A 23,688-nucleotide genomic window follows, 5' to 3' on the forward strand; every position below is an offset into this window, starting at 1 on the left:
ACACATCACTGCCTCTAAGGAGGAAAAAAGTCTCCACCATCTCTTTGCTTGGGAGACATGGCAGTGGTGGAGAACTCTGCGCTCCTGCTTTTCAGAACAAGACTGTAGTCATTCCCAAAATGAAAATGTAAGGTCCTGTCTTTCCACTTGTTGCTCTCATTTGAAAGCAGCTCACCCTATTTACATCACACTAAAGCTTCTGGGCAAAGCCCTTTCTTGGGATGCTGGCTGGTGAGAGCAGACAATGACAGAGTTACTGGTAGGAGCTAAGACAGACAAATTTCCTGGAAGCGTAAGTGAAGGAGTTAAATTTCCACAGTGTTCCACCCTGAGTTCCTTTGCCAGCCTGGGGACAACATGCATCAGGCAGTGGAGCCCCATCCTCTGCTCCTTGTACCAGATGCTCTCCTCACCTTTGAACCCCTCCCAGGCCATCAGGTAGAAGGGTGACTTGGCCTCCATCTGTGTCAGGGCTGTTGTATGTGCATGTCCTCGTAGAGGAAGCTGTATGGGCAGAGCTTGTGCCCTTTTGAGTTCTCATGGTATACCCGGCTGTAAAACTCTGTTTGCATTCACCCTGATTTTTTGCTTCATGCTATCCATTCTGGCAAACCCCAGCCTGTTCTGGGAGTCTCTGGGCAAACCAGTGTCACCAAACATTAAGTCCATGTGCTCCCATAAAGTTCACATGTCCAGGTACTGGCTGTTGTATTTCACCACCATGGACAGCAGGGCTTGGGGCTGTCATCTCCTCCACTTCTTCCTCATGAGAAAGGAAGCAGCAGACAGCTTTGTGAGAGCAGGCACCAGACGTCCCATCATTGCTCATGACATTAAACTTCTCCTTGAGCCTATGGTGGAAGAGCTGAAGGTGTTGCTGGTGATGGAACAGCCAGCACCAGCATTCCTGAGGATCCTGTCCAGGTCTCATCGAATAGTGCGGAGGGTTGTGGCTAAAAAGTCGGACCCATCTGTTTTCCTTTGTTGAGCTTTGTTGCTCAGATCTGGAACAGGAGGAAGGGCAAAGATACGTCAAAGTGCTTACAGGAAGGAAATGCGTAGCAGGTGGGGAAGACATGTTTACGGCTTGCCCATGCTCTTGTCTGAAGAAACCTGCAGCAGGTTCCACCCTTCCCCAAACTTCCCCAGAACTTCCCCAGAAGTTTGTTTCTGGGAAGCCTTAGAGTCTTGGGAAGAGACTACATGTTTACCTAAGCAAAAGAGATGGAATGAAACCCCAAGGTGCAAGGATGCTTAGACAGACCAGATGCATTTCTCTAGCCAGCACCTCTTCTGCACAAGATGTAAAAATCCAGATTCAGAAGGGAGGAGCTAAATCCCTGGCTTTTGTGAAGCGAATGAGGGTTTCAGTCACACTGAGGTGTGACTGTGTGCAAATGTATGAGCTACCACTTGGGCATAATGCTCTACTTCTGCAGTAACCTGTTACATATGGAATCTTTTCAAGAAAGCGGAGGAGGAGGAAGGGAAAAGGAGAAGCAGTAGCAGTTTCTTCTTTTGGCCATGAGATGTCAGCATTGCAGTCAGGCTGCTAGTCAGCTTTAACTTGCCAGCACCTTAGAATAACCTAACACAGAGACTTGGTTTTAAAAATGTGAGTGCGGCTTTTCCCCTTTGGTGCTCAGCCACAGTCCTTAGTTTTGATTTGTGCACTGATTTTGCTGTGAGTTCATTTTTGGAGAAAAATTCTGAAATGCCCTGAATTGCACTGGCTCGCTCTGGGAGCAGAAATCATGCAAACAGTATGTCCTTAGGGTAAGAGCAGGAAATCTTGTCCCACGGGGCACAAGGCCAAGGCTGTGTACAAATCTTATCTACAAGAAAATCTTTAATATCATCCTGGTTTTCCAAGCTACTGGCTCTACCATAAAGGCAATGGGGTGTGAGTTAGAAAATGTTACAGCTTTATTAACAGAAAGGTCCAAGACAAATCTTAGAAGGTCCCCATGACCACAAGAACTTAAAGGAGGCTGAAACCCCATTTCTTTCTAAACTTTATGATAACTTCATTTGACCAGGGGGACTGGCTGCCACCACTGAAAAAGCAGTATTTTGCTGTTTTCTGACCTTAGTGATGTCCGTGTAATCTCTGAGTTCTTTAGTCAGGCACCAGTATCTCAACACGTTGAGAGCATAGAGGGTGGCCTTGGTGGTGTTAGGGTTCACAGCACTGATACTCAGGTATTTGAGGTCATCATCAAAATTAAACACAGGAATCTTGCTGAGCTTAGTTGAATGCACTTAGAAAACAAACCAAAATGGGGATGAAATAGCTTGTCCTACTGACATGCTGCCATTCCTGGCTACGAGAAACTTGGTGTTTTGCACAAAATGTGAGAAATATAAGGAAGATGAAACACAGCTCATGATTTCCCATGACTTTGTGCACTGAAAATTCAGACGCAGCAGGAGGAGCACCAACACAAAAACACCCTAATGTCTCCACAAGGCTAAAAATGTACTGCCACACATGGCACAAAATGTAGGGCCAGCCATAGAGAAGGAGTAACACATATCTTTTACCTTGCTGCAGAAACAGTAGGTGGGTGACAAAGGCAAAGGTTTTTCCTTTGTGAGCCAACTCAGGAGCAAGGGAAATATTTGTCCTATACCTATATGACCTGACTCTGAGCTGCCAGGGTGACACACCACCACTGATGTCTGCTGCACCCGATGCAAGCTGCTCTGGCAGTGCTAACCAAGTAGGATTTTCCACTCATACCCACCTCTACTCCCTGTTAGGCACAACAGAATCAGGCTCTGTTGCTTCAATGGACCAAAGGCAGGTGCATCTTGATGGATACCATGAGTTAAGTGGACATGCAGCATGCATTTCTTAAAAGGAGAGCCTCAGCCCCACAGGCAGTCACTGAAAGTAGAAGATTGATGGAGAACCTTTTTATAGATGTTCAGACACTTAATATTCTTTATGAAAGAGTAATACATTTTTATGATGCCACTATAATTTTATTATATCCACTATAAGTCTACTTCTTACAGCGCTGCAGCTAATGGATTCAGCAGCCCAATGCATGTTAGCTGTGAAATAGTGCATGGACGTTCAGAACAACCTTTCACAGCTGAGTTAGTGATCCCCACGATGACCATCTCACTTCTGCGGGAAAAGGGAAAAGGTGGTACTCTCCTGGGAGATACTGGATTTCTCCTCCTAACCTTCCGTTCGCAGTCCTAGCGGACTGTTACTGCAGCCCCAGCGGACTGTTACTGCAGCCCCAGAGGTGTAACTCTGCACACTAGGAAGAGGTGATTTAAAAAGAGGTTTTTATTATTGCAGCTTTTGCTGTTAATATAGTATATAAAAGGTAAAGGGATTGCATAAACCTGACTGAAGAACCCACTGCAAGCAAAACAAGCTCACACTGCTGGCTCACCCAAGGACTTCTTCTGAGAGCACCAAGAGCACTTTGGGAAAGAGCCTACTAAAACGAAGAGCCTAACCATACAGTGTTAGTTGCCTTGAAAGACATAACAGCACCAGCCTCACTTAAGTTCTCATACTGAGATTAATCCTACAGGTCTTAATTCTGACAGGCCTTGGTGTGAAAATTATGGTGGCTATTTCTTGAATCACAGGATCACTTGGACAATCTATTGAACCACAAGAAAAGACAGACTAAGATGGATTGTGGCCTTCCAAGTCAGGGTTTATCATGCACTAGGAAATTGAGTTATAGTTCCTGAATTCTCCAAATTCCAGGTTTTCAAAACAGGCATCTGGTTTGAGCTGACCTCTGATAGCTGACAGTGCAAACAGTAACAGCATTTTATCAGTGCTACTTCAGCCCTGAACTGGGACAGTGAGTCAAGTGCTGCATCAGAACAGGATCCACAGACAGCTGTCCAGGGATGCTTCACACCTTATGCATGGTGATTGCCACTAAAGACCGTATTGCTTCTTCCTTTTCTTCTCACTAGGCACTTTGCCCTCAGAAACTACAAAAATTGGCATGAGTTGCTCTAAAAGAAAGTGCAGCCGGGTAAGAAAGTGAGGGCGACTGTGAGCAGTGCATTGTGACAGTTTTAATACTTGCAGCAAAGGAGTTTTAGCGTAACAAGATAAAAATGAAATGAAACGATGGCAGGCATTTATCAGCTACCATCTGTAAGGGTGTTGTATCATCAGAAGGCTGGAACAAGAACTATCCAATTTTCCACTCCTGCAGGAAACAGATAATCCTTGCTTTTTCTTTTATTTTTTTATGTTTAAATCAGCATAATGAAGATTTGCTTTCTTTAGTCCATGAGAAAGCAGTTTAACCCTTTCATTCTCAGGCAATGTGAACTTGTCCTGAAGAAGGCTGGGATCTTGCTTGAAAAGCACACCAGCGCACAGGCTCTGTTTAAAGATGAGGGCACGCCCATGCTGCCTTCCTCGTTGACTTCAGTGGCTGCAAATGAAACCACAAGTCTCTTGGCCTGACATCACTTGTCAGCAGCCAGATGATGCTCTAGGCATCTTAAATTGTTTCGGAACACCTCGTGGAGTGCTCGATGGAGGTGCTGGGACACTGCCAGAGACACTTACAAAACCTACACCCTTGCCAGGCGTTCCCACTTGGACCCGTCAGACGGAATTTGTAAAAGCATTAAGCAGCCAGGAACACACACCCCATATCCAGAAGGGCCTTGCTGGTGCTCCAGGTTATAATCACATCAACAGTTGCATGTTCTGGATCAAGTCCCGTAAGACAGCCTTTTTATGTGTGGAGCTCACAAGCTGCTTGTGAAAGCACACAAGTCCTGACTCAGAACTGCTGTAGTAACTGAGAGTAACTTACAAACGTAGAGGAGATCTTGCACCTAAGTTGTAAGGCCCTGTTCCCTCACCTCTAACATGTCTTTTGCCTCCCTCTTCCTGGAGGTCACCTGGGGGGCTTATTTTCAAACAACACTTCAGGGAATTCAGGCTAGGTGTTAGAATGCACAGCACTTGAACAGCACAGTAATAATGACGGTTCCTTTGAAAAAGTCATCTTCGTTTTCAGTTCACCTGGTGGCACACTGCAAAGTCACACACAGAAAGGCCATCTGCACAGGCACAGCCCCTCTTGCCAAACTTCTGTCACTGAGGTGATACATCATGCAGGAAAAAAACACATTTGTCATTGCTTGCCAAAACGTGTCCACACCCTACATCAATGCAGACAACTGTGCATGCAGCTCTGATGGTTTGCAGGTGCTCCACACCAGACCTTTTAAGTTGAAATGCACATGGTAAATGTCTATAGGCATATGCTACCCTGCCGTTGCACTCTGTGTGTGTTTGGAGAGGGAAGAAGGGGCACATTGCCAGATGAGCTAGTAAGATGCCATAAAACCTCACGAGATCTCAGGCTGGTTATATCTCTGCATTCTTCCCCTAAAGCAAAGGCCACTCCTCACACAGCACTCGCTGTTGTTCACACTGCAAATGAGCAGTCACTGCCTCAGTGGCACTCCATTAGAAAAGTTGGGGGTTGTATTCATCTTCCCTCTATGCAAAATACTAATCTCCCCACCGATCTACCCTAAACAAAGAAATGAAGACCTCTGCCATATCTGGAGGTTCCTAAGATCCACACATTCCACTCATCTTTAACTGGCCTTTACTCATTTCTGTGCTAGCCCATGTGTGATAATTGCTGACATTAATACAGGCTCATGGCAGATACCACTGTTGTTTGGAAAGAGGAGGCTTTTAGATGCTGTTTGGAGCCACCAAGGTGGCATGCAGGCACCAGGTGTCTGGTTCAGCACCACCATGGCCTGTTTCCTGTCTGCTGAGCAATTTGATGGCCACATTTTACCACTGTGTAACCAGTCCCTCTTCCAGAAGGGGCTCCAGTCCCAGGAGCCTAAATGACACAGATAACATGGAGAGGCACCCCCCATGAGCAGATGGCATTGCAGAAGTATCTGTCTTTACCGGACAGACAATGCTTGTCTGCTCAACAGTTTCCTCAGGGAACCCTCTGCACACGAGAACATCTGGCTGTGCTGCACCTCCAAAAGGTTTCTGAGCGTCCCTCACCAAGACACACAGAAATGTCCTTCCAAACGCTGATGAATGGCATCATCTTGTATTACCAGGTTAATGGCTCCATGGCTAGCAGCATCCTATCTCCTCAACACTCAATGCCTCTGCTTACCTTTCCCTCGGTGTACATTTGAAGCAGTTCTTCTCTCCAGTCCTGCTCTGTTTGGCATTTTGCATGGGACAAGAATAACTAAACATATTGTACTTGCAAGCACACAAGGAGCTCTGAGGTGAATAATCTATGTGAAGGATTTTGCCTTCAAGCTCTTCCAGGTGTTGTTTCCTCACATTTTTCAGGAGACACTAAGAATGCTCATGTGCTGCCAGTCTTATATGGGCATTCTCTTACTGGTACCTCTGGAAATTTGGCCCTTGGAACAAAGTGTCCATATAAAAATGGACATAGCCATCTTACACATAGCCGTCTTAATTTTTTTTTAATCTTAGACATAGCCATCTTTTTTTTTTAAATCTTATACATAGCCATCTTATTTTTTTTTTAATTATTCAATTAAAATTATTAAATGCTATCAGTAGTGAAGGTCATAACATAGTAAGCCATTATGCTACACTATAAAGAAATCTTATTGATCTTTCCAGGGATAGGTGCCAATTTCCACTTGTCTTCGGTGTACATTGCAAAGCAAATTACCAGTGAGTTAGAGACCCCACTTTGCCATCCCCAAAACCTATCTGAAGAGTCAATGTGTCACAATGTCTCCAAGCCCAAGCAACTTCCTCAGTGTTCAGCTGTAGTCAGCATCAGTTAGGAAGCTCTATACAGTTTGCAAGGTTATCCTGGGTAAGTACTCCGGATTGCCTGAGCCTGAGCTGTTTGCCTAGCTACCCAGAAGGCCTGAACCCTCCAAGACTGCACACAACATGTGTATGCTGCTGCTGGTCATACCTGGCTATGAGAGAAGGAGGAGAGGACATGCAGCCATCCCACAGGCTATGCAGCATGCTGGTTCTTAAAGCAGCAATCTGGGTAAAATCATTGTACAAAGGGAAAAGTGAAAGCAGTTCAGTCACCAGAAATCTAACAATTTGCTTAGCTGAACTTGCATTAGCCTTTAAACACCACAAGCATACTCCCTTTTAGAGCAAATAAAAGAACATTAATTTCAACCCATGTGAAGACAGCTTTATCCAAGATACAGAGTTTAATCCAACAAGTTTACTTTGCATTTGCAACAGACAGCAAAAGCACTGGTATCCCCTGGCCATCACCTGCCCATATCTCACTTCTCTGTCCTTTCATCCAAAGGCTGCCGTTTTTAATTTTCACTTGACACTGGGACCATGGCAGGACCTTTCACGTGATGCCTTTTATGTGCTGTTGTGTCGAGCAACAGCACACAGTCCCAACGCTAGCACCAAGCAGCAAGAAGGGGATTTATTTACTGGAATTTGCCAGGTGATGGAAATGCAGTCCCAGAATACCTGGTGAAAATCATGGTCCTCTGTGTACCTCACCCATGAGGTTTAGAGCTCACATAGCTCTTACTGTCCTTCACTGATGTCCTAATACCAACACAAATACATTGCTGGTCCCTAGATGGTAGTTCCCCAAGGGATTTGGCTTTTTCCTTTTTCTCTCGTGTTCCTTTGGCAGAGACACTCTGACGTTCTCCAACACAGTTATCATGTCATGAACACAGCTCAGCGGAATTGCGTTGGGGCTCTCAATGGATTTTTTCCATTCCAGATGTTTCATTTTCATAATATAGAGGCTTTATTAGCTTTAGTTTTCTGTGTTTTTTTTTAATTTTAAAACCTCTTGAATGGAGAGAAGTCAGACTTGACAAGCAACTGTCTTAAAAGATGCATATCCTTGGAGGCACATTTACTTTTATTCTAGATGAACCTTAGAACTATGTGAAGAGCAGACCATAGTGCTGAAATTCTAAGTGCAAAATAAATAATTTCAAGCCAAACTGTTCCTTGGAATTGATGTAACCAGATAAGGTTCAGGAAAATTACTTTAATCCAAAAAGGCTCTCAAGATGTAGGCTTTCAGTTCTACCTAGGTGAGATTAAATGACTACATGGTTCAAGTCAAGCTTGCTTCTAAGTACATTCCTGAGCAGGGAAGGACTTATTTAAGCAATTGCTTAAATGTTTTCGTGAAACAGAGCCCCAGAAGTTAAAGAGGGTATGACAGCAACTATTACTTGGTAAGCCTATTTGTACTCTGCTAATTGAAATGCATCACAGGTCCATGGGAACTTCTCAGATAATGCTGACACTGAAAAGTGAGAGAGAGCTGTGTTTTTTTTGTATACAATATGCTTCAAATTGCCAAGTAAATTGTTTTCACTTGAGTAAAGAAAGCAGTCAACTTTGCAGAAAACAGTTTATTAAATACACAAGACTTGGTTGTTACACCTAATTACAGACAAAATACCGTGAATAAAGCATGCACTTATCACAGACATCGATGATTACCTATCTCAATTATTTTAAAATGGCCTTTAATTCTGTAAGCTTAAGGCTGTACCAATACATATCTTATAAAATGAAAATTAAAGGTCACACTACAATAGTGGCAAACATTGTACGGACAGTGAAATCAGTCTGTAACACAGCAGAACCAGATTTCTCAGAGAAATAAACAAGGGAATAAAAATGGAGCTGAAGTGCTAGAAAGATCAGGACATCTGAAATCTGCAGATCAGTAAAAGTCAATGTCATACTCCAATTAGCATACAACCGAATCATTCTTTTCAAAGCCTAATTATCTGACAACTGAGAATGGGATGAAACTCAGATACCTTTAAAAAAAAACAAAAACCCAACCAAAAAAACCTCTGGTTGTACCATCTTCTTATTGAGGGCACTTTTGTACTATGAAAGTACATTAAAAGAGCATTTTTCAAGGAGGCATCTTACTGAAGTGTGGCAGACAGCAGTACAACATGCCCTTGTTTATTCTAATTAAAGAAGAGTGGTGTGTCTTGCAGTAGGGGAAAAACCCTCAACAACCCAACATAACATAGTTCTCAACTGGTACAGGTGACAGACAACTTTGTTGACTTCTTCACCTGGGAAGAACTTCACCCTGTATGAAATTTGTTTCTTAAAAAGACACCTCAGAAATAGCAACATGGCATCCACACAGGTCAAAACCAATCCAGCTGGTGAGTAAAAAGATAACCAACCCTAGAAACCCATCTGGGGATCTGGGGCTTAGAGTAGGTTATGAAATCTTTCCTAATTTACAACAGCAAAGCCTTTTTGCTTGTTTTTCTCACGTCTCTGTGCAACTTTGGAAAGAAAGTAATTCAAGGACAATGGGGTTGAATGAGGTCTGAAAATGGACTATAGTTGACAATTTTCCTCACATTTTCAGAAAAAGGTCCAGTGATCTCTCCCTTCCTGTCAGATATTCCAAATTTGCAGAGCTTAATGCATTAAAAAGCATTAGAATATTACTTCTCCCTAATGCAGGGGCAAAAGATCTGTGTAAGGATGTGTCCTACATGCAGGAAACTACATTTTGAGTGGAAGATGTGTGGCGCTGCTTATGCCAGGATCTCTGCCTTAAACTGCTGATTACAGCTGAGGCTTGCAAAGGGTCTAAAAAAGGCTAAGTAAGTCCCCAAATTCCACTGGGTTTTGGAGAGCTTTCAGCACCACAGCCCAAGATACAGTATTTCTAAAACAAAACAAAAATAAAAAGAAAGCTTGTCCTGCGATATAATGTACCTCACACAAAACACAATGACAAGGGCAATTACAGGACTGACAAGTACACTAAAGGCGTCACAGTAATTGGAAGGTGGTATCTAAATTGGCCAGTTTGTATCTTGAAACCAGTGAACCACAGTGAAAAGCAAACAAAAGCTACTGAAGCCACAGGCAGCAAGCTAAATCCTGATGTACCCTATAAAACCGTAACAGCATTTCCAGAGTGCAAACTGCTAAATAAAGGATACTGGTTCCTTTCTTGATTTAAATCTAAGCTGAAGATAATGCAGCTCTATCTAGATTCACAGTGGAAGAGAAGAAGATGGGGTAAAAAAACAGGTGCTGTGCTGCAAGAATATGATTTTTTTCCTTTCTTTTAAGTTGGACCAACACATAAAATAAGCTATGAAGACTAACTGGTAAGACAATTAGTGGAACTGGTGGGACCATGGAGCCTCAGATCTAGCTATAAATGGAAGAAATGCATAAAATAAGACCATGTACTACTGCTTATTTATGTATTCAACATATTTAATGTCAGACAAGCAAAACAATGGAGAAAACTGGTCTCAGCTGGCATCTGCTCTGGCAAAACAAGCCTGAAGAAGCTACCAGTTTTTAATGGACAGTAAAAGGACCTAGCATTTCTGAAGGGAACCCCATTCCCTCCAAGAGATGGGAACAGAGATCACTCTAGACCAGTACCTGTAAGGATGAATATAATGCACTCTTATTTTCCCAATCATACAGTTTTTCTGGTGACTTGGTATTATTTGAAAAGCCTTTTCAAGATATGTAACAGGCTTTCAGCTCTCAGTAAAGATGTAAAACTGATGGTTAGCTTTTTCTCTTTTCCACACAAAATATTAAAGACCAGCCTAGATTCACTGGACGATGCCTGGTGGCTGGGAAATGAACTACACAGATGCACATCTCGCATTTCCCTCCTGCCTGTTTCTGTTGTATGATTACAGTGTGGTACAATTTCAGCCTGTCAAAATCTCATCAAAATGAAAATGAATGTGTATGCATGTGCCTGTTTGCTATACTGCCAGATTCTAAGCAGAGGGTGCAACAGGAACTGAAAATGCAATGTCAGAATTTTGATAAACAAGGCTTGTCTGCCATGAAAGCAGTTGGAAAGAACAAGACCAAAAATCTTGGGCTTGAATTTCATCCAAGTCTCATTTGGCAGCAATGTGTGGCTTCTTTGGAGGCGGAACAGGGAATGGAATCTACCACTTGACCAGGCTGACACTTGTTTACAAGGGCAGGCTAACAAGTATTAAGAGAGCTAACAATTTCTGATGGTAATCAGAGGGTTGATTGCATTAAATAGCATTTTAGCATGCTCTGCAATGACTTGGGCAGCCCTGGCTAATCACTAGATCCCTTACCAACAAGAACATTTGGGTACTGCGTGTTCCCTCAATTCACAGTTGGCAGACTGCTGCTGCAGGAGGCGTAGCTGGGGAAGATGGCTTCTTTTCACCCCTATTAAAGGTTTTTTACCCAAATGACAATTAATAAGAAGACACTTTAAAGAAAGATTGAGAGTTCAAGATTTTTTTTTTCCTTTTTCCTTTTTCTTTTTTTTTTAGTTTTCAAGCTGGTAAGTGATCATCTGTGCAGAACAAGATATTAGAAGTTTGGCACCTCCTGTCTACCACAACATATTGATTCCTTCTACAGAAGGCACTAAATACTGGCTTAAAAGAGGAAATGAACAGCAGAATGCAGAGTATTACCATGACACACAAAATACACTCTAACTGGCACAGCTTCATAGTACAGTTTTCATTTACCTACAATGGCGGTGATTATAGCAGCAATGGTTAGCATTTTTACAAGTACCACAGAAACACACAAACATCAGAACATCTTGAAAACGTGCAAAAGTTCAACAGCAACATCACTGAATCACACAATGCATAGAATTATCATTATTAATATTATTACTGTCATTTTATTTGGCAAGACAGTGAATCTTTTTATTATAAAACAAAATAAAAGCATTAACAAAAATCTACTTTTTTACAAACTGGTCTTAAAAAAGTTGAGTTGCCATTAAAGTCAGTGACTGGAAGTTAGCCTTAGCAAGAGGTTTAACTCTGAGAATGAATTGGTCACTTAAGAGAATTCACAGTTTTAGATGGAAATTTGGTTCTGTTAAAGCAAACCACATTTTTCAACCATTTTTTTTGGGAAGAAACACTGGTAATGAATTTACAAAATGGGAGAAAATACATTCATGTTAAAAGATTAGAAAGATTAAACATTGCATGCAAGGAGAGATAGAAGTCCTACTTTAGCTGTTTCTCCCTAGCGTTGCTCACTATGAGACCAAGGGTTGTCATAGCAAAAATGCTTTTCAAAGGCAGAGTTAAAGCCAGCAGATAATTAAAACAAATGGAAAAGATTTTCTAATTCCAGTGTAAAAAAAGGTAAGATATTAAAGGATAAGGATTATGCTTGCCTTCTTTAGAAAAAGAAGACAAAAACTGCCATTATGATTTCTGGGCTTTTCCACTGCCTTTCCACTGCCTTCATAACACTTAGATAGTCTGCCACTTCTTTTACTTCCAGTCTTGAATATTTGGTCTTCCCTAACAGGTCTCAATATGACCCTGAGGTAGATGGGTCACACTGACAAAAACAAGCACTACAACACAACTATGTCCAAGCAATGTCCGTCCCTGCACAATTCAGACCCATTTGCTCCAAAGGGGATAGTCATATGCTTACAGCTTAGCATGTTCACAGCCCGAGCTGTGTGGAAGCAGGCAGTACAGCCATGCACTTCCCACAATGCTCTGCAGAACTGGCACCAAATCCTCTCCAGCAGCAGCACCACCCAGCTAGCAGGCAAAGCCATAAACAGGTGCAAAATCAGTTTCTCACCACTTTTTCCCCTGACATCTTTCTAACCCCATTAAGAGGTTTCATGTCACATTTTGTCTGTGCAGCATTGAATGCTCTGGGTATTTCTGCATCTGCATTTCACATCCATGCACCCAGCCTTGTGCAGAAGAACCCGGTCTGGCAAGACACTTACAGACAAAGCTCTCATGGAAGGCAAAGCTTGCAAGATCTCAACTACAAGAACCATGCAGAAAACAAAGTTTCCACAAAGTGATTTACACTGCAGTCATCATTCACTGCACCTTCAGCCTCAGAGCCATTACAAGATTTGTCTTCATAGAATCATAGAATGATTTGGGTTGACCTTAAAGATCATCTGGTTCCAAACCCCTTGCTATGAGTCTTCCTTCACAGAAGTTATCAAGATCAGTTTGAAGCCAGTTACTATTGCCTCGCCTTAGCTACATGCATTCTAATGCAAAGTATAGATACTGCTGAAGATATAGAGGCTGAAATGTGTCTCCTGCTTTAGCTTGTTTTCAGGCTGGAAATGTGACAAAGGCTAAAAGTATTAATGCGTGATAGTAGAAGAAAAGGAGGAATTCTGTCAGAGACCGTGTAGGGTAAACCAGACTTAAGGCTACATGCGATTCAGGCTAGTAGAGACACGCTATAATTGTAAGGAGGGCAGTCTTGGCAAGATTACAGCCTTCAGAAAGTAGATCAATTTGGAATGTTAGAAAGCTGGTTTTGATTACAAAAATAACAGCTGAACTGGCAAAGATAGTATCTGTAAAATTAATTTTAAGAGTTTAGTTTTCTAGCATAATACAGTATAATTGTCCAAAACTGAATTCTTTTTCCCTCACTTGGCTGTTTCATTGCATTTTTTTTTGATATGTTGGACTGTATAAAACAGTAGTAACCAAAAAACTGCAAAGGCAGATTCCCAAAGTATTGTGAAATAGCTTAACAGTTCTTCTCATTCCCATGAAACACTATCCCACTGCATTTCAATGATAGCATCTACTTCACCAGTTTCTATAAACACTGTGAATGAAACCTCTATTAACTACAAAAGGTCAAATTGAAATTTGAAAAGGTACTGCTTTTTTCAGAATCTAGTGACTGCTGCATAATGAATGCTGACTACAAGAATAAAAGATCATGCAAAAGCATCCTGACCCCTTTGAAACAATAATTCCAATTCCAGTGCACAGACAACTCATTTAATGGCATTTGTATAGCAAAACAAATAGAATTTTGTCTGTATTACCAACTAACAATTCAGTGAGAGAACAGAGGAAATAAATTCCTTGCTTGAGACAGAGACTCTGCAGACTATGTTAAAACCCATCAGTTCATGTAACAAGCAAATTTTGTGCCAAAGCAATTTCTTCTCCCAACAGATCAGGAAGTAAAGCTCTAGACCTCACCACTGCTTTGAACTTGTTCCAGTGAATGGCTAGTGTTAAACTGTTCAACAAGCTCACAGGTGTCTCTAAGCTGTGGACTTTATCTTGCCATTATTACTGCTGTAAATGCCTCTCTGCTGCTCTCAGGAAGGGTCAAGGTGCTCGAAGACAGCTTCAGTAGAGCTCCATAGAGCCTCAGACAGAGAGTGGGGAGGGATGGGCTGGCACCTGGTTCGTATAAGTGGAGCTGGAAGCAGTGCAACCATGCAACTTGGTGGGTGGCTTGGAGAAACCCAACTTGTCCCCAGAAGGGCCACTCCATCACCAGCTGAAGTTATGCTGTTGTGGAAGAGGTGGAGTTGTGATGTCCCTGGTGGCACCTGGCTTTCCAAAACCCTTGAGGAGATAGAGTGTAGACTCATGTGTCCATCATATGGTGTCCATGGGAAAAGTATCATCATTTAGTTGTGCTTAGGGCCTTCCCTCTTTCTTGGCTTTCAGATGCGTGGCTGATAGAGTTGTCCTTGACAAGGTATCCCCAGGGTCTCATTTTTTGGAGAGAGCTATAGTGACACTCAAGCTGGCTCTGCAGAAAGCGAACGGATGTGCCAGGAAATACCATCTGATGTAGTACTGTCCCCAGCCATCAAGGCACATCTCAGCACATGGAGACCATCACCAGAAAGTACTGTTCAATTTCCTTGGCTAGGAATATATCCATACTTTATGCCTTCTCTCCACACTCCTCCTCAGCACTGAGAGTGCAGATTCAGTACACACATGAACGCACAGAAAGAAAATACATCTTCTCTCTTAAGAACAAGGACAGCAAAGCAATCATCTCTTCACACTAATGTTTAGCAAAGTACATTTGTTAAGAAATGCAGACCCACTTCCCGCCACATTTCATAGTGAACAGCTGAGTTCTCTACTCTAACCCAGAGGCATGAACTGGCTCATTTCAGGCAAATCAAATGACATTTCTGTGTCCTGTAAGTTCTTCTCCTTCCCACACATTAACACTGCCTCTGGGAGTTCAGGGAGTCAGGGAGGTCATGACGTCCTGTTGGTCTCACCACTTGAGATGAACTGATTTCCATGATGGAGTGAGCCCAGAAGTTATGTACTGCTGAGGACCAGTCATCTCAGTCCTATTTTAAGAATGTCAGTGGAAGACCAAACAGTGCACAGATGTGGGCCTGATACTCTACACAGGAGCGAATTTCATCTAATTTCACTATTTGGAAGCTTTCGCAAAAGGAGTAGAAGAGAACAGAGAGGGAGAGTGCTTTCAGAAGGAAAGATGTGAGCCTCCAAAGTGCTCACATGCAGTATCCCACAAACCCCGTGTTCCCAGCACGAGGTGGTCCGCCCTGAGCACGTTATCCCCAAAGCACAAGGTCACTTGATAGGAAGGGAGGGAGCTCTCAGCCAAGAGCCACCCTGCGCAAAGTGGTCCCCTTGCCCCGTGGTGCAGACACCAGGAGAGGGAAATACTAGAGGTTCAGGGACAGTGAGGACAGGGATATTGGGGATGGGGAAGACCAGTCAATCACAGTCACTTGCAGCTTATTGTCAGAAGGAATGATCAACCCATGCACACATGTGCTCATCAGGTCAGTCAATGCACTTATGGGATGTACTCACACAGGGTGACAAGAAAGGGGAAATATGAGGGAGGAAACCTAGTGCAACAGGAATCTCAGTTTACTTTAAGGCTGTTTCAGTCCTTAGGGCAGCCCAGGCTCTAGAGTGACAGAACACCTGCTCTTAGACTCACAGAATCGTTAGGTTGGAAAAAAACCTGTATGATCATTGAGTCCAACCAATAACCTAATGGTGCCAATTCGTGATCCCCATCATCCACCCCACATTGCTTGCACAAACAGCAGAACAAGATCCGGTCACAAACATCTGTTGCTTGCATCTCATTCTCTACACAGCTTTCTAAGAGGGCAACTATGCTGTAGACTGAATACCAGTTAACAGCATCTTCTAAAAAAAAACCACAAAAAACAGTTTGAAAAAGTTGATATTCTTCATGAAGAAGAATGTTCAACAGGGACACTGTTAGATTGTCCTGTATGTCCTATATGATGTATATATGTCAATAGCCTGGATGCTGCTAACACAGAATTATTGCACTATGCAAATGACCAAGGTATGTGCTGTTATTTTAGATATCCCTTGTAATTTAGTTTACAATGTAGTTCACAACAGTATTTCATTCTCCTGCACTTAAAAATACATTTAGTTGCATAAATATATATTTGAACAGGCAGTTTGCAACAGCCAGATATCAGAGACTTCAGTTCCAACTACCTGCATGAATACATGCGCACTGTGGAAACCCACAATATCATGCATGAGTGACTAACACAATACAGCTGAAGCTGTCCAAGTGCCCACAGCTCTGCCCAGCTAAATGTGCTATCACATGAACAGATCCAAGTGCATGTACTATGCAAACTGCATCCAGATCCATCCAGTGACATCCACGTATTATCCCCGTGTGTGACTCTTGGTTTGGTGTCATGAGAAGGCCACGTGAGAAAGCCAGCACTTACATTGGTGCAGACTGTGTGCAGGCCTGTGCTTTGGCACGCTGCCTCTTTCTTAAGTTCAAGGCCAAATTTTGTTCTTGGTAGCACTGAACCAATTTCCCAAAAGCTGGTAAATGGTTCTGGAGGCAACCAATTCATCTGAAAATGATTCAGAAGGGTCTCAATCTGCCTTACCTTTTTGATGGGTTAAAAGGCTGGAGTAGCTGAACCAGGCTAATGACTCTGCCATACTGTCTCTTTTCTGCTAAGCAGAAATGCAGCAGAAGAAGTAGAAATGTGAGAAAAAGTAAGTTGAAACTCGCTGAAGAGGTGTAACACCAGATCAAAGAAAAGTGAGTGGCAAGGAAAAAGGAAGGGAAAAAGAAAGGAGAACAGTGGAGCCATTTTGGAGCCAGCTACCCTCATCTTGCAGACATCACAGCCCTACTATGGGGCAAAAATTCAGCTTTCACATCAGAGCACAGTATAGTCAGGAGCACAGGCAGCCACCTGCAGTGCTGCACTGTAAGCCACCTTACCTAACCACCAGCTTATGGACTGTGATAGATGGGAACAGTATGGTGTTTTGCCAGCCACTCTTTTGACTTCATGGGAAAAGGTTTTCCATGTAAAGAGCCATGGTAGAAGACCCTGATCCTTTGCTGTAGGCAGAGAGGAAAGCTTGTAAGATTTGTCAGCACTAGTCCTTGGCCACACTGCCATGTCCCTCCCGTGCAGTGAAGGGGCACACCACCACAGTGAGCTTGCAGCTTGCTGGTGGAGCAGGTCTGACACCCTCAGCTGGAGTACTCAGAGACAGCTACTGAGTTCTCACCTGTGAGCTGTGCTGCAGAAACTGGGATATCTACTCTCCTGACAGCATGAGGCAAAACCATGAGAGTGATCTGAATCAGAAGTCTCCCCCTCAGTGCGTTAACAACCATCCCAGGGCCTTAATACAAATGGTAATTCACTGAGTTGTGGTCACTCAATTCCTTCCAACTGTCCACAGATTAAGACCTTTGAAGCTAATGAATTTATTTTTGGACTATGATACTACTTGGGTATCATATTTTGGCCATATGTGTTTAACTACTTCAACAAGTATTTGGGGCTGCCCCATCAGGCAGATTTGCCAGGCAATCTGTCATCAGCACCAGCTGGAAGCTGGAGTTACTAGAGATGTCACAAAGCAGAACAAAACAATCCCTATAAAATGGGGGCTGTCACAGTAAGCTCACATTCTCCACAGCTTATCACCCAACCAAACAAGAAAAAGTTGCTTATGTGCCTTGCTAAGCTATCACAGAAATGCCTCACCTATGGCATGGGCAGTATGTTAGCGTGTACCATCCTAAAACTGTGGTAAACAACAACTCAAGACAGTATGTGGAGTCACAAAGTCATGGGAAATGCTTTTGACCTCCCAGCTGAAAACCCAGGAGTGCTTGTCTTCCCTTCTTCTGGGTCACTGTGAGCATTTTTGGCTCCTACCAATGGAGCCAACGTCTATGTTGGGGATGAATTACAGCAATAATGTGAAGCAGCACTTCACAGACCTGCTTGCAGCATGGCACACCTGCAGTGAGTGATACACCTCTTCAGAGACAAGACGAATTGAGGAATTACCACACTAACTACCCCTCACACAATAGCCCACTCTGAAGCAACACACCTATGGCATACCTGCAGAAGATGTGAACCATTGACAGGCTCTGAACCTGGTAATAGCGCGAGAAACTATCTGGTTATAAGGTCTAGTTTCCAGTCTTGTGGGGCTTGCAAAGAGATACAAGACAGCCATGCCTTGCCATGGCTACTTTTCCCTACAAGCTCAAGGCAGCTTTTCCCAGCAAAGAGGGACGGCTGGGCAGGGTGGAGAGGTGGAAAGCAGACATCTGCTGCTTGACAAAGGCCAGCTGATGTCCAGCATCATGTTGCACACAGGAAAGGCAAAGTAGGAAAGCAGGTCGGGTCGTGCAATAGCTGCCACTGCGAAGTACCAACAGGGGGGGAACAGAGACCAGATATTTTTCTAGAGGCTGGCTCCATGGTTGAGATGGAGCTGCTTCACCTGGCACCTCTGGGGAGCTCCTTGGCATGGGATTCTCTGCACTCCAGCACATACCAAGAGCAGCTGTGTGAATCCTCCATGGGAAACAGCAAAGAAAGCCCACAGAGATCAGCACCAGCCTTGCAAAACTATTTTTAACTGTACTGCATTAAAACCATATCTGCCATGAAAAGGCAGTGCCTTATAAACAGCAATGAGATGGATGGCCTCACCTGGAAGCTGAGCAGCCGTCTTGCTGAGTGCATCTGAAGTCTTTTTGTGCTTCCTTCTCCTTCACCTACATGTCAGATTTGCCATGGCCCTGAAAACCAAGGACACATCTTCCACTCACTTCAGCAGTGTCATGATTTGGTCTCAAGCCCAAAACAAAGTCACAAAAGCATCACTCTGCACTATGAATGACTGCCTGTGCCCACCTATCCACTGCCTAGCCCTGAGATACAGTGGCCAGTAACTCAGAGGCTGTAGATTTGGTGTTTACACTACTGTGTCACACAAGGTACTGGGACAGCCAGCACACAGGAAACCCAGACTTTGTACTAGCCTTACTATGTGTGGAACACATAGATCACAGCCAGGCTTTGTCATATGAAGGAAGCTGCAGGGAAGACAGATGTTTATTATAGTGGAAATCTCTGCTCTTAAGACCTTCCAGTGACGGATCTGCTACCTACCCCATCCCAAAAAACAGACCTTCAGTAAGGCTTAAATGAGGTGCCGGTCACCTCCCTTGCACACAGGAATATTTCATCCTAACAACACAGAAAACAGGTCTTAAATGGTACCAGGAGAGTTATTTTTCATTGTCTGCTACCTTTGTTTCACCTTTTCTTTGGAAATAGTGATGATTCAAGTCACTGCACAGTTGAAGATCTAAAGAATATGAAAGACAAGCAGGAATGTAAAGGAATAAAGACAAACAAGCATAAAGAAACACAGCAGGTAAAGAAATAAAAAAAACCCTTGGTAACCTTTAGATCTAACACCTATGGAAAGCTGAGTCTTTCACTGACTTCAGTGGGCATTAGATCACTCCAGCTGATTTGTCTAAAGCCTCGTCAGGGCTCTAGGATATCCTAGTGGAATATAAACTAAGCTGAATTACTTGAGAAGTACCATACATAATCTTAGAGGTCAAAAATTACAATTGTTCACTGAAATACTGAATTTTTAGCATTTTCTCCATACTTGGAGAATACAAATACATTGCAAAGTCAAATGCTGGAACAGTAGCACTCACTATTTCAAGCCTTTAGGGACCAAATTCTGCCTTCAGATTCACATGCGCATTTTCCACGGTCTACAATGGAAAGAGATTATGTGTAGCTGACTTAAAATTGTTTTCTGGCACATAAACTATCCAGATTTTTCATTTTCAGTGGTAAATATGAAATTATCATTACACTTTCTATGCTATTTTTGTAGGCTTCAGATGCTGGCTTAAGAAGTATTTAATGCTTTTTTTTCTGTATAGTTTGGTATAAGATTGTGGATTTTTCTGCACTGTTGCATTCCCTAGAATATAAAAGAGTGCTGCTATAAGTCATTAAATTTTACATTATGTATACACACAGTGACAAAGTACTAACAACCCATGCTTAAACAGTTAAAATTATGTGTATGACAATGGTTTTGCCATTATACTCCTGCATATCATTGAAAACAATACTTTCTAGTCTAAAGACCAGCAACGTTTTGATCACAGAAAATCATCAACAAAAACAAAAGTTAAAAATAGCCTTTAGCTGACTTCAGGCTTTTTTTCCCACCTAGCATAAATAAGCCTCAGGAAAGAAAACAAAAACCAGACAAAAATGTAAATGGTTTCATGGACTTACATGGATGTATCTCTTATTTCTTGGTCTTGCTGATCAAGAATAAGCCAGCAGGTAAGAAGCAGCAGCCAGTGGTAAGTTTGTCTCCTCCACTCTGGGAGGTCATGTTAAAATAAGAAGTTCAAAAAATGCTTTAAAATAGAATTGCTATGTAAGCCTCTCTGGGGTTTTACAGTCACTGATGTGTGCATGTTAAAAATGGCATTTTCAGTCTATCTTATGTTGCCTGAGAACCATTTTGTCCTTTTAAAATCTGTATTTATATTATAACCCATAAGTACCTTTCATTTTTGTATTAACACTATAAATACTATGTTAGTAATACTAAACTATTTCTATTGGCTTATTTGTAAAAAGAAAAATATATTATATATTTATATATTTTTATAAAGTGAATTAACACTGGAGAGAGGGCTATGAGGGAATAGTGTACAATCACAGTTGATGTGTATTGGGCACAAACGCAATGCTTGAAACAAAAAAGAAAAGAAAGAAGTGTTAGGGTGATGTCCCTCTTTCAAGCTGTGTCAGAGGAGGAGTCATAGGATGCTGACACTATGAAGTTGCCAGTATTGGAGTGGCTTGCCACGGACTGGGCAGCCTGCTGGCTCAGGTTATTGCAGATCAGCACCAGCTGGTTGCTCTGTGCTTCTGAGAGGGTGCTACAGCTCTGGTAGACGCTGAAGTTGGTCTTCCGGCCAGGGATGTTGCCTTTCTCACACATTGTCTTTACCATCTTGGCAAGCTTGTTTTTCCCCAGGGCTTGGCAGTTATACCAGTGAAGTGCAGCCAAGTTGACGACGGGTTTGATGGACAGGTAAAATGGCGCGTCCTCATAGCGCATGGCTGGAGGCCGCCTCTGGGCGTACTCCTTGTAGTCTTGCACAGGGCAGGTCTGTGGGGAGTGCTGGGTGGCGTACACCCGGGAGTCCGTTCCACCCCTCTTGCTCTTGGCATTGACGTCTCCATTGTCTGGCCCCATCCACTCCAGGTATTCCAACCCAGTCTCTGTCACCCGCAGCCGGATGTCTCCCCACTTCAGGGTAGACCCATGGAAACCTGTGCAGTGTCCAAATGCCTTAGTGTTGTTTAGCCAGACAAGGTTCAGCAGCCCTTCTGGATTGTATCGGCTCAATAAGCCTCTTTTGCGCAGGATAAGCTCATCAGCAAAGGTGAGCTTCATGGATTTGTGTGGCTTGTTTCCTTTCCCCTTACATCTCAACTCTATCTGCTTTTGCTTTAGAGCTTCCTGGGACCTCTTGAACTCTTTATCCCTTGTAATACTGTATCCATACCTGTGCTCTTTGAGGTACCGCTCCAGTCCACACTGGTAGTTGGCCAGGCTGTTTGGCTCATATTCAGAACCATCCTTTTGTCTGGCGTCCACAAAGAAGGAAGCAAGGTAGGCATCAAGCTCTTTGCAGGGAATGACATAGATCTCCCGTGTCTCAGAGGGGTACTTGGAGATAAGAAACTCTCGGAAATTGCGGAGAGCCGTCTGTGTGCTGCGAATAGTCTTCTCATTCTGCTCCCTGCTGAGCTCAGCCGCCCTCTCATCCTGGTCTGGAAGAGGGAAAAGGGGAAAGACAAAAGAAAGTAGAAGCAGTGAGTTTGTGCAATGTGCTTTTCTCCAAAACAGATTTCCTTAAAAAAGAATGGAAAAAAAATAAATCAATTCCACAAAGAACACTGGAAAACATCATTACATACCTGTCACATGACTCAAAAATTCAGTTTCATAAATGTACTAGAGCATGGCCTAAAACCAAAGTTTTGTGCATGGAGATTTGTGGAAAATAATGGGATTAGAGGCAATCTGATTTTAGAACAAATGCACGTTTTTTCTGTGGATCCCAAGGCTGTGCACAAGGCCCAATCCAAATTATAAACACAATCTGAACTGCTTCATTTGTGAAACCAGAGGTTGTACTGGTTATACTTTTTTCTACAAAAAATAATTAAAGCATCATATTTATGACAGTAAAAACTATCTTTAATCAGACACATTTTTGAAGATCTAAATAAATATAGACAAAAATGTACAGTAAAAAATAATGCAGCACATTCTAACAAAGGAGTTGGCAGGTAATACTACAGAGGAATGTGTAAGTTACAAATGTACAAATATAGTTAGTATGTTCACATCAGGAGATACGGAAGGAAAACATTGATTACACAGCTGACCCTCAATGGCAGAAGTACAATTGTGACCAAGTTTTTTCATTTTGCAGTAAAATCTGGAAACAGAAAATTTGTATGGCTCTATGAGGCTACACTCAAAGATCCTTACAATCAGTGACATATCAAAACACAATATATGGGTGCTACCACTACAATGGTTGTTACTGACAGCTGATTTTTGGGCTAATCATAAGCATAAAAAGGAAAAGCTTTTTACATGTAAGTGATGTGTGTGCTAAAAGACTGTTTTCTTGGCACATGCAAACTATCTGTACTAGGATGCAGCTTACAAGCACACAGGTGGAACTGTCATGAATGTGACAAACCTTAATGGTCTTAGCAAATGCAAAGAAAGAAAAATTAATTGTTTTGACTATTCTCTGTAATTGTGAATGGAACGTTCTTTCTTCTCTTTCCACTTAATATGCAGAAGAGGGAAAAAAAGCAAGTTTTTTTTAGTTCTGTTTCATTGCAAACCCCACACATTTTGGTGTCCTGTCAGCATCGCCACAGGCACACTTGCCAGGTGTTTTCTATCCAATATGCCCACTACAAAGAAGTATGAGACCAGATAAAGCTCCCACTGCCTCTGTGTCAGTCATGCCAAGCTCATGTCAGACCACATAGCACACCCATGCTTTGCAGCAGTGCTAAGATGCTCATTGCTCGTGCTCACGCTGTCCTGCAAGCCTACAAACAGGGGATACAGCAGAAAAGGAAGGTGGCTCTGAAGGAAGGTCCTGCAGGCCCTTCTCTAACCCACCTGCAATGCTTCAGGAGGTGCAGAAACATCAGTGCTCAGCTGGGCAGTTTTCCCTTCTACTCATCTACTGAGCGACGAGTTCATCCCATCGCCTCCATACCACAGATGTGGACAGAAGCAGAGGGAGTAATCTGTCCTAGGATTTGCCAAAAATAGGGCAGTAATACCACCCAGGACCAGGTCCTGTGTCTTCACTGTGAGGCATCTACTGCATCCACAGCACTTAGTGAAACCTATTGAGGGGGGTCCTCAAATCCTCTGCAAAGC

General features: G+C 42.8%; 1 protein-coding gene across 2 annotated transcripts in view; it reads right to left on the reverse strand.

Moving 5' to 3' along the window:
- Positions 1 to 1,611: 1,611 nt before the first annotated feature.
- The window catches only part of KIAA1958 (KIAA1958 ortholog), a 75,522-nt gene continuing 53,445 nt past the window's right edge, over positions 1,612 to 23,688 (reverse strand). The window contains exons 3-4 of one of the 2 annotated variants that reach the window (XR_009743681.1): positions 20,481 to 22,040; positions 1,612 to 2,261 (exon numbers count right to left, since the gene is read on the reverse strand). Coding sequence is in view for 1 of the 2 variants with exons in the window: in XM_061455137.1 (XP_061311121.1) it covers positions 20,995 to 22,040 (1,046 nt within the window). In the remaining variant the exon portion in view is untranslated. Of the gene's footprint in view, positions 2,262 to 18,706; positions 22,041 to 23,688 lie in introns of those variants that run through there. The other variant, XM_061455137.1, reaches the window with a different exon arrangement.

Source organism: Pezoporus flaviventris, unplaced genomic scaffold, assembly GCF_033815535.1.
Source record: "Pezoporus flaviventris isolate CSIRO_AGI_PZ_B2104156 unplaced genomic scaffold, CSIRO_AGI_Pfla_v1 ptg000018l, whole genome shotgun sequence".
Taxonomy (NCBI): domain Eukaryota; kingdom Metazoa; phylum Chordata; class Aves; order Psittaciformes; family Psittacidae; genus Pezoporus; species Pezoporus flaviventris.